This window comes from Astatotilapia calliptera, chromosome 10, assembly GCF_964374335.1.
Source record: "Astatotilapia calliptera chromosome 10, fAstCal68.1, whole genome shotgun sequence".
Lineage (NCBI taxonomy): Eukaryota > Metazoa > Chordata > Actinopteri > Cichliformes > Cichlidae > Astatotilapia > Astatotilapia calliptera.
The window spans coordinates 22,575,837-22,590,126 of record NC_137431.1 but is presented as its reverse complement, the minus strand read 5'-3'; the positions used below and the strand labels follow the sequence as shown (position 1 = coordinate 22,590,126).

At 39.6% G+C, this 14,290-nt stretch overlaps 2 protein-coding genes and 1 long non-coding RNA gene across 8 annotated transcripts; 2 read left to right on the top strand and 1 right to left on the bottom strand.

Moving 5' to 3' along the window:
- Nucleotides 1–1,260: 1,260 nt before the first annotated feature.
- rnf14 (ring finger protein 14) lies at nucleotides 1,261–6,102 on the top strand. Of its 5 annotated transcripts, none has more exons than XM_026182314.2 (9): nucleotides 1,261–1,398; nucleotides 2,021–2,179; nucleotides 2,953–3,014; nucleotides 3,142–3,295; nucleotides 3,834–4,219; nucleotides 4,316–4,544; nucleotides 4,771–4,943; nucleotides 5,474–5,604; nucleotides 5,718–6,102. In XM_026182314.2, the coding sequence occupies exons 2-9, from the start codon at nucleotides 2,029–2,031 to the stop codon at nucleotides 5,779–5,781; spliced, it is 1,350 nt and encodes a 449-aa protein (XP_026038099.1). In that variant the 5' UTR covers nucleotides 1,261–1,398; nucleotides 2,021–2,028; the 3' UTR covers nucleotides 5,782–6,102. The 5 variants fall into 5 exon arrangements, with proteins under 5 accessions (XP_026038099.1, XP_026038097.1, XP_080163356.1 ...); XM_026182312.2 differs by having other exon boundaries at nucleotides 2,884–3,014; XM_080307230.1 differs by lacking the exon at nucleotides 1,261–1,398 and adding an exon at nucleotides 1,482–1,600 and having other exon boundaries at nucleotides 2,884–3,014.
- Nucleotides 6,103–8,702: 2,600 nt separating this feature from the next.
- Nucleotides 8,703–13,357, bottom strand: LOC145431447 (uncharacterized). The gene is made up of 3 exons (XR_013911748.1): nucleotides 13,197–13,357; nucleotides 12,900–13,091; nucleotides 8,703–8,977 (listed from the first exon to the last, which is right to left on the bottom strand). It is a non-coding gene; the product is annotated as an uncharacterized LOC145431447 (long non-coding RNA).
- Nucleotides 10,617–14,290, top strand: endou2 (endonuclease, polyU-specific 2). 2 transcript variants are annotated; one of them, XM_026182315.2, is made up of 7 exons: nucleotides 10,617–10,876; nucleotides 11,630–11,785; nucleotides 12,202–12,307; nucleotides 12,422–12,543; nucleotides 12,885–12,997; nucleotides 13,522–13,675; nucleotides 13,911–14,290. In XM_026182315.2, exons 2-7 carry the CDS (start codon nucleotides 11,684–11,686, stop codon nucleotides 14,163–14,165), a joined length of 852 nt encoding a protein of 283 aa, XP_026038100.1. In that variant the 5' UTR covers nucleotides 10,617–10,876; nucleotides 11,630–11,683; the 3' UTR covers nucleotides 14,166–14,290. The 2 variants fall into 2 exon arrangements, with proteins under 2 accessions (XP_026038100.1, XP_026038101.1); XM_026182316.2 differs by having other exon boundaries at nucleotides 10,640–10,876; nucleotides 11,633–11,785.

The following is a 14,290-nucleotide window of genomic DNA, read 5'->3' as shown; positions in this document are numbered from 1 at the left end:
CCAACGTAGCCTGGAAAACATTTGCTAGTTAGATGAAGTCAGCTATCTCATCTTAGCATATTTATATGCATATTTATAATCATACGGTTCTTGGAGTGAGTGCATACACTCATGAAGTTTAGTAACTTCCGGTCACTGCAACAAGCCCAGGTACAGTTTACCGACGGATGGGTGCAGGACGTTGAAACGCACCGTGTCGAACGAAAGACCATCGTACGTATCATAAGTTTACCAGTCTCACAAATCGTCGTCATAAATACACATTCGTTAACCGTTTATTAATAGGACCTTTGAGCTCAACGGTAATTAATTAGTAGTGGAAATAATTTCTGGTACCCATCACAGAAATGTAGCAGTGACAATAATACTGTATGCTGTAATCGTACTGGGCAATTAGTGATACAAAAACCCTGTTTTATCCTGTGAATAAAAGTATATGTTTTTGTCAATGTACCATAATAACAGAAGCGAAACGCAATATTGTGTCAGGACAATTCACTATTTATGCACAATAAACAAAGGAGCATAGCGCGACAATTTCTGTTCAGCGCCAGACTTGCTTGTAACCTATATCACCAATTATGTTATGAAAATGACGTATTAAGTACTAAAAGACACTGACCTTCGTGTAAATGCTTGGAGCAGACTAACCTGTGAGCTGGAGTGTTCTGGGACGTTATATTTGATCTTTGAATGGCTGCAATCCAGACCATCCGTCTTGTCTTTGTTACTTCGGAAACATGGCTCGAACAATTTCTCTTCAACGACGTAATCCGATAACAACCGATCTCTTTACCCGTCGGCTTCCCGTGGCTGTCATGCGACCGGCTATTGCAGTTAATAATACAACAGCTTCTTGACATTTTTGTGTTTCTTTTTATCGCTGTGTGACTGATTTCAACTGAAAGCCTGCGTGCGCTAGTACCGCTTGCCACGAGTTCCCAGAATCCTTTGCGGTTCTACCCGTGAATGACGTCACATTTTCAATCTCTATATAATATGCATGTTAAATTTTATATTTGGGGTAAAATATCAAGTCTTTTCAAGTAAACCGGTTCAAGTCCAATTCAAGTCCCAAGTCATTGGTGTAAAAGTCCAAGTCAAGTCACAAGTCTTAGAACATTTTTTCAAGTCAAGTCTAAAGTCATAAAATTAATGACTCGAGTCTGACTCGAGTCCAAGTCATGTGACTCGAGGTGTACCTAATGAAGTGGTGTATGTTTACTAAGATTCGTACAGTCTTACAGAGGTACAATATTTATTTAAATACCATGAGGTCGCTGCTTCTTAGCGTAACAAAATTGCAAGTAAAGATGTCATACACTCACAAGCCTGAAGGTGACGCGCCATGACAGAAAGAAGTCAGGGCAGGAGTCATTAGTGCTTTGGCCGCACAAGGTAAGAAACATTGACTTTTCCATAGTTAATTAGTACTTAGAGGCTTAGGGATCTTATGCAGGGGTTCTTAGTTGCGTAGACGAGCTAAAGTGCTGTGTTGCTGCTACAGAAGAAAAGTTAGAGGACGGCCGAGATCCCCAAGAAGCCACTGTTTGAGCTAGCACAACAAGCTAGCCTGGATGGGTTTCCCCTAGTTACTTTGGTAGTTACGGAGCTGTCCTCTAGTTTGAAGCTGACTCACGGTTCAGATTTACTTGCTGTTAAATTAGGATGGAGTTAGGAATACGTCTGACATAGATAAGTAAACTTTTTCTAGCTAGCTTGCTAACTTTTGGGCCACACTGTAGCATGACGTTAGCTACGGTAAGCTGACGTTATATCACAGGAAACTGTACTTTGCTCTCAGGTGATTAGTCATTGTTATATAAAAAGAGTTCCGGGAAAACCACGGTTAACCAAGCTGCAAACTGTGAATGCAGGAAAACGTTATGTTTCTGAGGACAAAATGCAAGTTGCTGCTTTTGTTTTTAGCTTTCTGTCAGTATTAACGTGTGCTAGCGGTTTGTCAGGATTTGTCATGATATTTCTAATAATAAATGTTTGTCACACACCGTTAATGCAGGAATGTAAATGTCTGAGGACAAGGAAGCCCAGGAGGATGAGCTGCTTGCTTTAGCAAGTATCTACGATGAAGAGGAATTTCATCGGGCAGAGTCTGCACAGGGGGGAGAGATCCAGCTCTGTCTGGAGCTCCCTCCAGATTTCAAAGTGGTAGTCAAAGGTACAGCTGTCCGGTAGGCTTTGCAAAGAAAGAAAAGCAAGCTGTGGGGAAAAATCTGACAGGTTTCATAATAATAAAGCGCTTTTCAGGATGCGTTGGAGAAGATGGGCTAACCCTAACCCTCTGTACCTTAATATAATTTTATTAAGATCTTCCAGATTCCTGAAAGAAATGGCAATGGGTATATGGTGATAAACATGATTAAAGCTTAAGTAATTATTAGTTTGTTTTATTCAAAGATTAGAGATAGCTTTTTCAAACTGCATGTGGCCATTTAAGATGTTTACATTGATATTTTCATCTTTTCGTTTGCATCCTACAGCATTACTCTCTCCTTCCTGCCTCCATCTCATCCCCCTCCTCACCTCAAGCCTCATCTGTGCTGAAGTCAGGACTTTAACATAGGAAAACTTGCATAAACATACTTATTTATTACCGATATTGTCACAGTTAGTGTCAGCAGGTTAGACATGCAATCCTTCCCGGTCTCCATGTAGCTGACAACAAGCTCGCTAAACAACAACATGTTGGACTCAAGTGTCCTAAAAATTCAACTTTTCCTTATATAAATATGATTACCTTTTCATATCGTATGCGAGTTTGGCCATCCACAGCTAATATGGGGTGCAGAGGGTTAATTCAGTTATTCCCTCCTAATCATGCACTAATAAGAAATGTAATGAAGTCTCTTCTGTCTATCACAGGAGAGAATAAAACTGAATATAATGTCTCCTTCCTACCTCCTTTGGTGGTCAACTTTGAGATTCCTGCAGACTATCCCTCTACAGCCCCACCGCTCTTCACTCTCAGCTGTAAATGGATGACCAGAGCACAGGTACGGACTCATAACAACTCAGATAATCCTTTATTGTGCCACAAGAAGTACTGGACATGTTGGGATATTCAAATTGTGAGTCAACAGTACATCGTAAATATCAAAACCTTTCTCAATGTCACCTCAGATGAGCTCTCTATGCCGACGACTGGATGAGCTGTGGGAGGAGAATCAGGGTTGTGTGATTCTTTTCACATGGATCCAGTTCCTCAAAGAAGAGGCTCTGGGCTTTCTGGGTATCCAGTCACCTCTTGAAATCATAAGGGGAGGAAGTAAGGCAGGTAATGAGTGAAGAAAACCCGACCGTGCAGTGAAAATTAGAGCATAGATACTTCACACCACACACTATGCACACTGGGACAAACTGGCTCAAAACATTAGATTTGTTAATGTTATTTAACCTCGCCATGTCTTCTTAGCCGTTAGTTGAAATTATCCACATTCCAAAATAGCATAACATGGACACTGTCAGTGCTTTAGCTGCACTGAGCCTAAAATGAACATTTTGGATGCTTCTCAGTTGCAGAATACTTGATGCACACGTAGGCATCCTGGGTGTGAGGATCTCAGTTTTCTCATTGTTTTGCTGATGGCTACCTAACATCTCATTGGTGGTATCCACTTTTTTCCCCTGAAAGTTGAACTGGAAAGATGGAAGGTTGAAAGCTATTAATTGTTTCCCTGTCATGTGCATTGGTACACACACTTGTACACATTGTTCACATCTCAGGCATTTTTTTTCTGTTTGTAATTCATATGTACAGATTGCATTTTATGTTTATAAATGGTGCAAATTTGTCTTTTGCTTTTTTGTCCTAGCTATGGTGCAGTTTGGGGGCCATCCTGAAAAAGCAGAAGAAAAGAAAAAAGAATTGATGAATTCCAAGTCTGAACAGAAGATTTCATCGTCTTCTCAGCTGGACCCGAGGACTGTCCTTTTGATGGACCCGCGTGCCGACCTTCTACCTCAGCTCCTAGACTTTGACGAGGCGCAGCGGCAGAGGGTGTTCGACAGCAGAGTGTTCTGCTGTGGAATCTGCTTTGTAGAGAAGCTGGGCTCAAACTGTCTCTGCTTTAAGGAGTGCCAACATGTATACTGCAAGGCCTGCATGACTGAATACTTCCAGATCCAAATAAGGGATGGCAATGTTCAGTGCCTTAACTGCCCGGAGCCCAAATGTACCTCTTTAGCCACACCGTCACAGGTATTTGTGATTTATGAGTCCGTTCAATTAAAGTCCAACTCACCCTACCGTCAGCGCCTACCCTGCTTTCCTTTCCTGTCTGCCTTTATGTTTCAGGTGAAACAGCTCGTGGACGAGGAGCTGTTTGCCAGATATGACCGTTTGCTCCTTCAGTCCAGTTTGGACCTTATGGCTGATGTGGTCTACTGTCCCCGTCAGTCCTGTGGTACCGCTGTAATGATGGAGCCAGACACAACCATGGGCATTTGCTCAGCATGCCAGTATGCTTTTTGCACACTGTGCAAGCTGGGGTATCACGGTGTCTCCCACTGTAAAATTCGTGCAGGTAATGCCACTGAAACTTTAATAGTTTTCTTTAGAAGCAAATCTGATTGGTCAGTTAACTCGACCTACAAATTTTGTAGTAGAAACCAGAAAGTCTCCAATATCAAAATGTTGTCTTTGTCCACCAGATTCTGTACATTGGTGTGAAGATTTCTTTGTTTAAAGACATGCCATCAACACATCTTCATGTTCAAACCAGTGTTTTTGTTTTGTTTTTTTCCCTACAGAGGAACTGCGTAACCTGAGAGATGAGTACCTGTCTGCTACTGCTTCAGGGCAAAAGTTCATGGAGCAACGCTATGGGAAAAGGGTAATCCAGAAAGCAGTTGAGGAGTCCTTTAGCAGAGACTGGCTCAGTGAGAACTGCAAATGCTGCCCGCGCTGTGGAACCAATATACAGGTTGGGCTTTCCCTGTTGTTAACAGTGAAGTAGAACTGGCTTTGACTTGAGCATCATGGTTCAGATTTTTGTAAAATTGAATGTTTATTGTCATCAGACGGTCTCCAAAATGAACTGCAGCCACCAGTCAAAAATTGCTCCTTAAAACGTACTGGCCTAGAGACATCCTAGCAACTCATGTTTGCTAGGGGGAAATGTTTACTCCTGGAATCATTGTCTGCGTTTGTGTCACATGTTTATTTCCGTTAATGCCCGGTGAGTAGTTGTTAAGAGCTTTCATTGAAGTCTATGAAATCCTTGACGAGAGACTCTGGCAATCTGCCAGCAGCCAAGGCAATCGCAGAGCAACTTTTTTTATTACCTGGAAACAACTGTCTAACCAGGTTGCCAAGGGGTTGCCTAGTGATCTTTAGGCCAGTGACTGAGGCGTCATATGTCGTTATTTTTTTCTGTTCTGTCTGTGAAAAATCTTGCGTTCGCTTCCAGATTATCCCAGTTGTAGCTAATGTATCGTTTCTGTGTCTCTTCAGAAAGTTGATGGCTGTAACAAGATGACCTGCACCTCTTGTAAGCAGTACTTCTGTTGGCTGTGCCTGGGCGTCCTCAGCAAAGTCAACCCATACAGTCACTTTAACAACCCACATTCACCTTGTTACAACCAGTAAGAGATTTTTTTTCCTTCTTTTTTTTAACCCCCTCCCCCAAGTTAGGCTTATTGATATTATATTTACATTACGTATTGTTTGTGAATGCATCTTTTCTTTCTTGTTGCAGGCTTTTTCTCGGTGTGGATCCTGATGAAGATGATGATGCCTTCTGGAGTGATGAGGAGGACTGACACTGTGCAGTGCTTCACTGCTGTATGCTCAATTTGAACGCACTTTATCTCTCACATAGCCACCACTTCATCTGTGACTTCAATATGCCTGCATTGGCCAAACAGTGCAACTACAGCCACCATAACCCTACCATGTCACTATTATGTCTTTGTTTTTTTGTTTTATTTTTTCAAGCGGGTCAGGGATCTTGGATGACAACATCTTTTTTTTAGTAAACCTGACATGTCATGTATTGCGATATAAAGAATTAGGGAAAGAGACAGCTGTCGTAACTTTGGCTAATGGTAACATTAAAATTGCTGTTTTGGTTTGTACATCAATAATGGGTATTTAGATATGTGGTTATTGATTGGCAGCACAGTTTTCTGCACCTGACTGGGTCACTGGGCTAAATCATTGGAAATGCTGTTTGAATTTCAGACTTATACAGGTCAACATTATATTGGTTGTACATGTCTAGATTTTCTCTTTTCAAGTAGACATGCACTTCCTGTCCTGCAGGTTTATAAAGTTTAGGAACTAATAATGGAACCACTAGTTAAGCTCAGTTTGCTCAATTTCAGGTGCTTTTTCTGCCTTTCCAGTGTTAAGAGGAAAACTGGAACCGTCTTTGTCCCACTTTGTCATTATTCACGTCACATTAACAATCTAATCAGATTTTTCATTTATCAAAGGTATGGCATGAAAACCTTTGTTTTTTTTAATTTCGTGATATAACAAATACAATTAAGATAAAGCTTTAAAGAAATGGAGACAAACCCAGAGATGTGTTACTCACACATAATTTCAAAACTGGAAGTTGTGCTTTGTTTTAGTTCTAGGCATTATGGGAAAACCCCCATGCCTCCCAAAGACACAGGGTGCTATTTACAGAGCCTACTCCGTAGTCTTTCATAAACAAGTTTAGCTGAGTCATTGCACAAAGTCAAAGCAGGTTAAAATTTATTTCATTGGATTGGTTGGTATTGGTTTTATTATATTTCTGTACAGAACTAAATAATAGAGGAAAGTGGCTTAGATACTTTTGAGAATCAATGGTTTAACGATTGCTCATTAGGGTATGTGTTGCTTTAATTTCATTCAGGGATTGGTGTGAGAAATGATATAATCGAATAGATCTACTCCTTAATGTTGCCACTAATTAGTGTCAAAGTGAGGCCAAATAGTTTAATTATATCCACAGATACAAAAATTAGTTTGTATTGTATTACTTCATTTACATTAGAGTGAAAGGGCAAATTTCTAATGCAAGCAGTTCTGTTCTGAATTGAACCCTGCAGCAAATCTGTTCTTTTTTAGCACTGAATGATTTGGTCTGTCCTGCAAAGCATGTTGATTTGCATTGCAATTAACTGTTCCTCAAAGTAAAAATTCTTACTTAACATTTTGTCTGTTTCATTTCATGTCTTGGTGCCAGCATAAAACTGCACATGAATAGACACAACTGTAGGTTGAGGTTTGAACGCTGACCTTAAGAGTAATACTGAAAACAGCACAGTGTAAACAGTTTAACGGGTTATTAATATTTGAAATGCTTGCCTCTGTTGTCAGTAATTTAGTGAAAACTTCCTGATGCACTAAACATAATGTAAATGTCATGATTGTCTTGCAGTGTATCACTTTGCCCACATGTTATGAGCCATCATTACTGTGGGCAAAGTGGATATACAGTATAACAGATGGACGAAAGTACTGTGACATTACTCAGGTTTGTGAAGTCCTATATTGAAGCCTCAGGATGAATTTTTGACACCGTCTCTGTCTTTTGAAACCTGATGTACCCATGAAACTGCATGTTTGTTGGCTACTGACTTAGTCCTGCTTTCTGACAGTCTTGTGCTTGAAAGCCGCTGGACTTCTTTAGGTTCCTGAAAACAATTTACAAAATGAACTTGATGTTTTATTCAGTATGACCTGAAATAAGATACGGAGCGCACAAGCTCATCCGTCCACTGCTTACTGAGGTCAGGGCTGAGGGCTGTTTCCACAGTGGTAAGTTTTATTGAAAGTCTTGGTGTGACCCCTGTTTTGACTGCGTTGGCTTCAGTTTTTTTTTAAAAAAAAAATCATCGCTATTATTTCAGCAGAATCTTTTTCTCTTACACGGTTACAACAAAATGAATGTGAGATTTCACATGACCAGCAGTGTCATATTTAAATGTAGGGTATATATTTTTCTTGTTTCTGCAGAGGTCCGAAAAAACTTATTTTGCACGTGCATTACACAATTCAGGTTTCTGGTTCAGATGAGTGGTAAAAGTCTACACTCTTACCATAAAGTGGTTAGGTTAAAGCAGCTCTTTGGAAAGAAAGTATTGCCCACACTTGCTCTAGATTAACTAAGGTCACGTTAGCAAAGGCCCACAGATTGAACACCTGAATAGAGACATGTCACACTGGTACTGAATTGTGTTTATAAAAAAAAAAAAAAAGTGAACTGATTAAATAACTTTCCTTGAAAGAAAAAAGTTTACTTTCTTACACTTGTGCCAAGGCTCCAAAGAAACTAACAATAAATAATCATTTTATATAGGTTTTTTAAAATGATCAGATGATGTCATGTTTAATGTCAGAGGACATAAAATGTTACAATATAAATATTCACTGATAGTAGTTAATAAATTGTCATATTCATGCATATGAATTAAATTAATAAAAATCTCACTACTAATGTTACATAAGCAATTTAAACAAGCTTTGGTTGGTTGCTAAGCTTGTAAAAGGGTTAAGCTAGCTTGGTTAGGAGATGATTAACAAAGTGAAATCAAATTTTGCTAAACTAAATCTTCTATTTGTAGTTTCTACAAAACAGATGCTATGAAAACATATCTATGCTCTTATCATATAAAAGACACCTAAAAATGGGAGACACAAAATAATGTTGGTTATGCTGCTAATAATGCTCAGTAATGGTTAAAACTAAACTTTCAATTCAATTTTATTCATACAGCGCCAAATCACAACAAACAGTCCCCTCAAGGCGCTTTAAACTGTAAGGTAGACCCTACAATAATGCGTACAGAGAAAAACCCAACAATCATATGACCCCCTCTGAGCAAGCACTTTGGCGACAGTGGGAAGGAAAAACTCCCTTTTAACAGGAAGAAACCTCCGGCAGAACCAGGCTCAGGGAGGGGCGGGGCCATCTGCTGCGACCGGTTGGGGTGAGAGAAGGAAGACAGGATGAAAGACATGCTGTGGAAGAGAGACAGAGATTAATAACAAATATAATTCAATGTAGAGAGGTGTATTAACATATAGTGAGTGAGAAAGGTGACTGAAGAAGAAACACTCAGTGCATCATGGAAACCCCCCAGCAGCCTAAACCTATTGCAGTGTAACTAAGGAAGAATTCAGAGTCACCTGATCCAGCCCTAACTATATGCTTTAGCAAAAAAGAAAGTTTTAAGCCTAATCTTGAAAGTACAGATAGTGTCTGTCTCCCCAATCCAAGCTAGAAGCTGGTTCCATAGAAGAGGGGCCTGAAAACTGAAGGCTCTGCCTCCCATTCTACTTTTAAATACTCTGGGAACAACAAGTAAGCCTGCAGTGCGAGAGCAAAGTGCACTAATGGTGATATGCTACTATAAGATCATTAAGATAAGATGGAGACTGATTGTTTAAGACCTTGTATGTGAGGAGCAGGATTTTGAATTCAATTCTGGATTTAACAAGGAGCCAATGAATGGAAGCCAATACAGGAGAAATCTGCTCTCTCTTTCTAGTCCCTGTCGGTACTCTTGCTGCAGCATTTTGGATTAGCTGAAGGCTTTTCAGCGAGTTTTTAGGACTTCCTGATAATAATGAATTACAGTAGTCCAGCCTGGAAGTAATGAATGCATGAACTAGTTTTTCAGCATCACTCTGAGACAGGATATTTCTAATTTTAGAGATATTGCACAAATGGAAGAAAACAGTCCTACATATTTGTTTAATATCAAGTCAAGTCAAAGTCAAGCCACGAAAACTTTATTCACCCCCAAGGGGCAATTAAGATAGTTGATACCTATATATGTACATTGAAGAACATATCCTGGTCAAAAATGACTCCAAGGTTCCTCACAGTGTTACTGGAAGCCAAGGTAATGCCATCCAGAGTAAGAATCTGGTTAGATAGTTTCAACTTAATGACTTAAAAAATTGAATTAGGGATCTTAAAATTTTAGCTTCTTTAGAAGCAACTTAAACTTTCAAAATGGCAATTTTGAGATTTAGACATAAGATAATTTTGCTCATCTCTTAGACTTAATTCTGCCAGACATTTTTTCAGTAGTAGAAACAAGGTTAAAAAAAAGAAAGAAGCCTGGGATTGTATTTTTCTGAAAATTAAAACACTCAGACGGCTACAAGAAATTGTATATTACAAAAAGATAACACAAAATAAAACTCTTCTATTCTAATTCCACGAAGGCCACATTATATATAAATATTTTCGGGATTTTTTTAAATAAATAAAATTATTATAAAAGTAAAAAGTTGTATTAGCTCCTCCTTAAATTTAATTTGTTGAAGACTTTAAAATCTTGTTTTAAAATGCTTTAATCAAGCTTTTAATCTGAAATGGTGAGGTCAATGACTTGTAAAAAAACCCAACAAAAAAAAACCCCAATCGTGTTTCGTACAAGACCTTGGTTCTATGTAGATGTTTAAGTGAACTTTAACCATTAACAAAATCTTATTACCTGAAATATGACCCATATTTACCCTGTAATTCAGAGGTTATGCTGTGACAGACAGAGAAACAATGAAATTCTAAAGAAACAAAGACCCCACGTTTTAGTGTGAGACTGAAAAGAGACGACAACATAGTGTGATCCCTTTGGTCAGAGTTGCTGACAGGGGATAACCCTTTAAAACGGCCCCTCTCTCCTGTCCTGTCCCATCCCCTGCCTCGTGGTCTCTGTTCGCTCCCCCAGCCCATGCCTGCCTTTCTCCATACACACTGATTGACTACATGGCTGGACTATTACTATGCCTCTAAACACACCTGCACGGCAACCAGCACGAGCAGCACCTGACCAGCACTGAGATACTTCACTAACCCTCAAATCATTGATTTGATTTATTAAAGCAGGAGGACAGACAGAGGAGAAGGTCAGTGGATTTTGATGTGGTGGCTGATGGGATGCAATGTGTGAATCTATGTCAGCCACGTTTGTTGAATGCAATAGTGTTTAAGCTAGATTAAGCAGTTGAAGCTATTATGTTTTTACAGTGCCGAGTCACTTAGGACAGCCTTGTGAATCGCTTTCATGTATCTATCTAAAACGTTGAAATGTACAAATAAATAAAATAAAATACTAAAGTTAAGAACATCAACTCAGTTACAAAAGATAATAAACCACTAACCATAAAAAGGACCTTATAGTGACACAGAAATGATTAACAGTGCTTATTTAAGTAGCTTGAAATATCTAGTTATTTATGATAAAGCTGACATTTTCCTCAGTGGGAAATGGCTATTTATTATATCTAATTATTTATATAATAAATACATTCTTTATTTTAAAAAACAACAACATGTAAATGGTTGGGCTAAAATGCTGTACTCAAATAGCCAAAACCATTTGTATAAACTGATTTATAACCTCTGTTTGCACACACATCACCTCAAAGTTAAATATTTCTGAAAAGCTTTTTACACATAAGTGAGTATTATATTTAATCTGATGGGTCACTTAAACAAGTTCAAAAAGAGCAGAAATACATTATTGTATGCCTACATGCATTAGCGTACCTGTGCTTTACACTTTTTATATGTGAAAAATAGTTTTATGGTGTTGTTCACCTCTGAAGCTTAAAGCTCGAGTTAAGCAGAGGCTTCAGTAACTGTTCCTCTCCTGTCAGAAGCACATACTGGAAAGAGAGAGCATCCACAGCACATCTGCAAGCGGTCATATCATGATTGAGAGTGACAGAGAGCTGTCAGCCATGGTGCAGGAGCTATGGGACAATGATATCAACAGACTAAAGCCTGGAAAAGACTACAGGATCTCCCTTCAGGTGCATCACGCACTCAGACACACACAGACACCTGTTGTAGATAATAGTATATATTGCAAACTTATGACGATATCTGACAGTCTGCATTACACCTCAAAACAGGCACTGTTCTTCTCCTGCAAATAGAGCTCAAGTTTTTAGCTCTGAATGAGCTTTACTCAGTAAAAAAGTCAAAGCCCGGAAACTTAGAGACCTACTGTAAAGGTAAAGGTTAGATCTTTGTGATAGAAACCGTCGATATTTATGGAAATTTTTATTGTAGGTCTTCCTAATTTGGACAAACTTTCTACTTGTATTTTTTACCACGTAGTAGTAATACTTACATTTTGGAGGCACAAGTAAGAGTAAAGGAAAAGATATCACTGGAAGCATACATGAGGAGCATTTTATGAAAAGCACTGTTCTTCCTGTTTCAGGGAAAAGCTGGAGACAGCATGAACATCAATGACAACAATGACGGGGCGGGATATCCACTGTTTACCTTTGTCGATGAGAACATTTTCAAAAAGGAGACTTTTTTAGGTAAGTGCACTAGGCACTGTATTGTTATCATCCATGTTTATAGGACTGAGCAGCCCTAAACATTGTTTAATGACGTAATGTGCCACTGAAATGTGCCTCTGTTGATCTTTGCAGCCTTTATCTCCCTGCTGGATAACTATGAGAGTGACACCGGTAAGCCAGAAATTGTAACTCCTGAGGAAGTGGCAGAGAACCACAAGTTCCTGGACTCCATCGTTCAGACTCCCACCATGAAGGTACCTATGAGGGGCATTTGACTATGTTCGCCATCGTAGGTTAGTGTCATTATTAAATACAGAGGATGAAGAAATATTATCAATGGCTTTCTATGACAGGAACAAAAAAAAAAAAACGGATGTTAGTAGCACTTATTTGTCTGTGGAGGTTTGTTCCAGTTTCACCTACTAATGGTGGAAGAGATAAACTCATGGGATCACTAAATAATTAGGATTTATCCTCTGTGGGTTAAAGGTATTTGAGATATTTAAGTCCTGATCGGACCAACTAGCGCTTTCATCTCGAGCCACCCTGCTAACTGAGCTATAAGCATTTTGTAATAAGTTCTTCTATTTTTTAGATAGCCCATAAATACCTGGTCAAGAAGCATCTTTCGCCTGAGGATGAGACAGAATTCAAGAAGCAGCTGTACAGGATCTGGTTTGAGCTTTATGCGAGGAGAGGATCCAGCAGGTGGGTGGAATCTGCGTCAGTGGAATTCAGCACCGCGATGGTAAATACAGGCTGACAAACTGGCTCTGTGTGGCAGATACATTCAGCGTCAGTGCTGTCAAATGGAAGAAAAAAAAAGTGTTCAGGATTGGCTTGTCCATGTGGGCAGCTGCAAATTTAAGGCATCGATTTTGGAGCAGCTTCTTTTTTGGCCGGTAACCTCTCAGTCCATGTTGATGTAAAACTGGCTTCACTGTGGACAGCAACACTGCTGGTCCAGCAGTTTCCAGTTCATGGCAGTCTGGAGCCTTGGTGGTTCCTGGGTTGTTCCTGAACATTATAACCAATTTCATCTCATCTGAGTGGGTCTTCTTCCAGATCCTGGCAAAGCAAAGCAAAGACACATCCAAATAACTTGTACATATGTATGATCGTTTAAACTCGCAATCTTGGAATCTGCAATTGTCAAGGAAAACTACTGTGGCGTTCACGCCCATGATGAGTGGCTGTAAACTTCTGACATTGCCCTTTTTGTCTCTCTTCAGGCCAGACTCTTCGGGCTTTGAACACGTGTTTGTTGGAGAGACAAGAGGGGGGAGGACTGTTATTGGTTTTCACAACTGGATCCAGCTATACTTACAAGAGAAGCTGGGCCATATTGATTACAAAGGCTACAGTGTCACTGCACATTCACCCCAGGTATACTATTCTTAAGACTTTCTTTAATTAAACTCAGGCAAAGAAGTTCTTTTCTCTGGTACTTTACTTTTAACTATTTAGACAGATATTCAAAAATGTATTCAGGTTACTTTTTCCCTGTATATTTATCAGTAATTTCTTTCCTGCCTTTTCTCCACTGTCAGCAAATATCTGTCAAACAATCTGACTCATTTCTCCCTGCCTAACCGGCTTTTTCATTTTGCCCCTACCGCAGCCCGATGAGAACAAACACATCCTGGCGCTACAGTTTAGCTGGAAGAACGGTATAAAGCCCAAGGGCAGCATCTTCATCGGAGTCAGTCCCGAGTTCGAGTTCGCCCTCTACACTCTCTGTTTCCTCACCTCGCCTAATGAACGCGTCAAAGTCCAGTTCAGTTTGTACGACATGGAGATTGTTTGCCACCACTACAACCAGAAGCATATAGGTACCACCTACCCTGTGCTCCTCAGGTACCTGAACCCTCGGTAACTTGACTAGAAAATACATCTGACATACAACTTCCCCATCACTTAAGCTTGGGTACAAAGTGTCATAGGTATTGTTGTTGTCTTTTTATTTTACATAAAGATACAATAAAACCTTCCAAGAGCTAA

Coding starts and splice junctions, on each gene's coding strand:
- rnf14 (XM_026182312.2), top strand. CDS start 2,029: ATGTCTGAGGACAAGGAAGCCCAGGAGGATGAGCTGCTTGCTTTAGCA. Junction 3,296..3,833: donor AAGGGGAGGAAGTAAGGCAG/GTAATGAGTGAA, acceptor TTTTTGTCCTAG/CTATGGTGCAGTTTGGGGGC. Junction 5,605..5,717: donor CATTCACCTTGTTACAACCA/GTAAGAGATTTT, acceptor TTCTTGTTGCAG/GCTTTTTCTCGGTGTGGATC.
- endou2 (XM_026182315.2), top strand. CDS start 11,684: ATGATTGAGAGTGACAGAGAGCTGTCAGCCATGGTGCAGGAGCTATGG. Junction 11,786..12,201: donor ACTACAGGATCTCCCTTCAG/GTGCATCACGCA, acceptor TTCCTGTTTCAG/GGAAAAGCTGGAGACAGCAT. Junction 12,998..13,521: donor GCGAGGAGAGGATCCAGCAG/GTGGGTGGAATC, acceptor GTCTCTCTTCAG/GCCAGACTCTTCGGGCTTTG.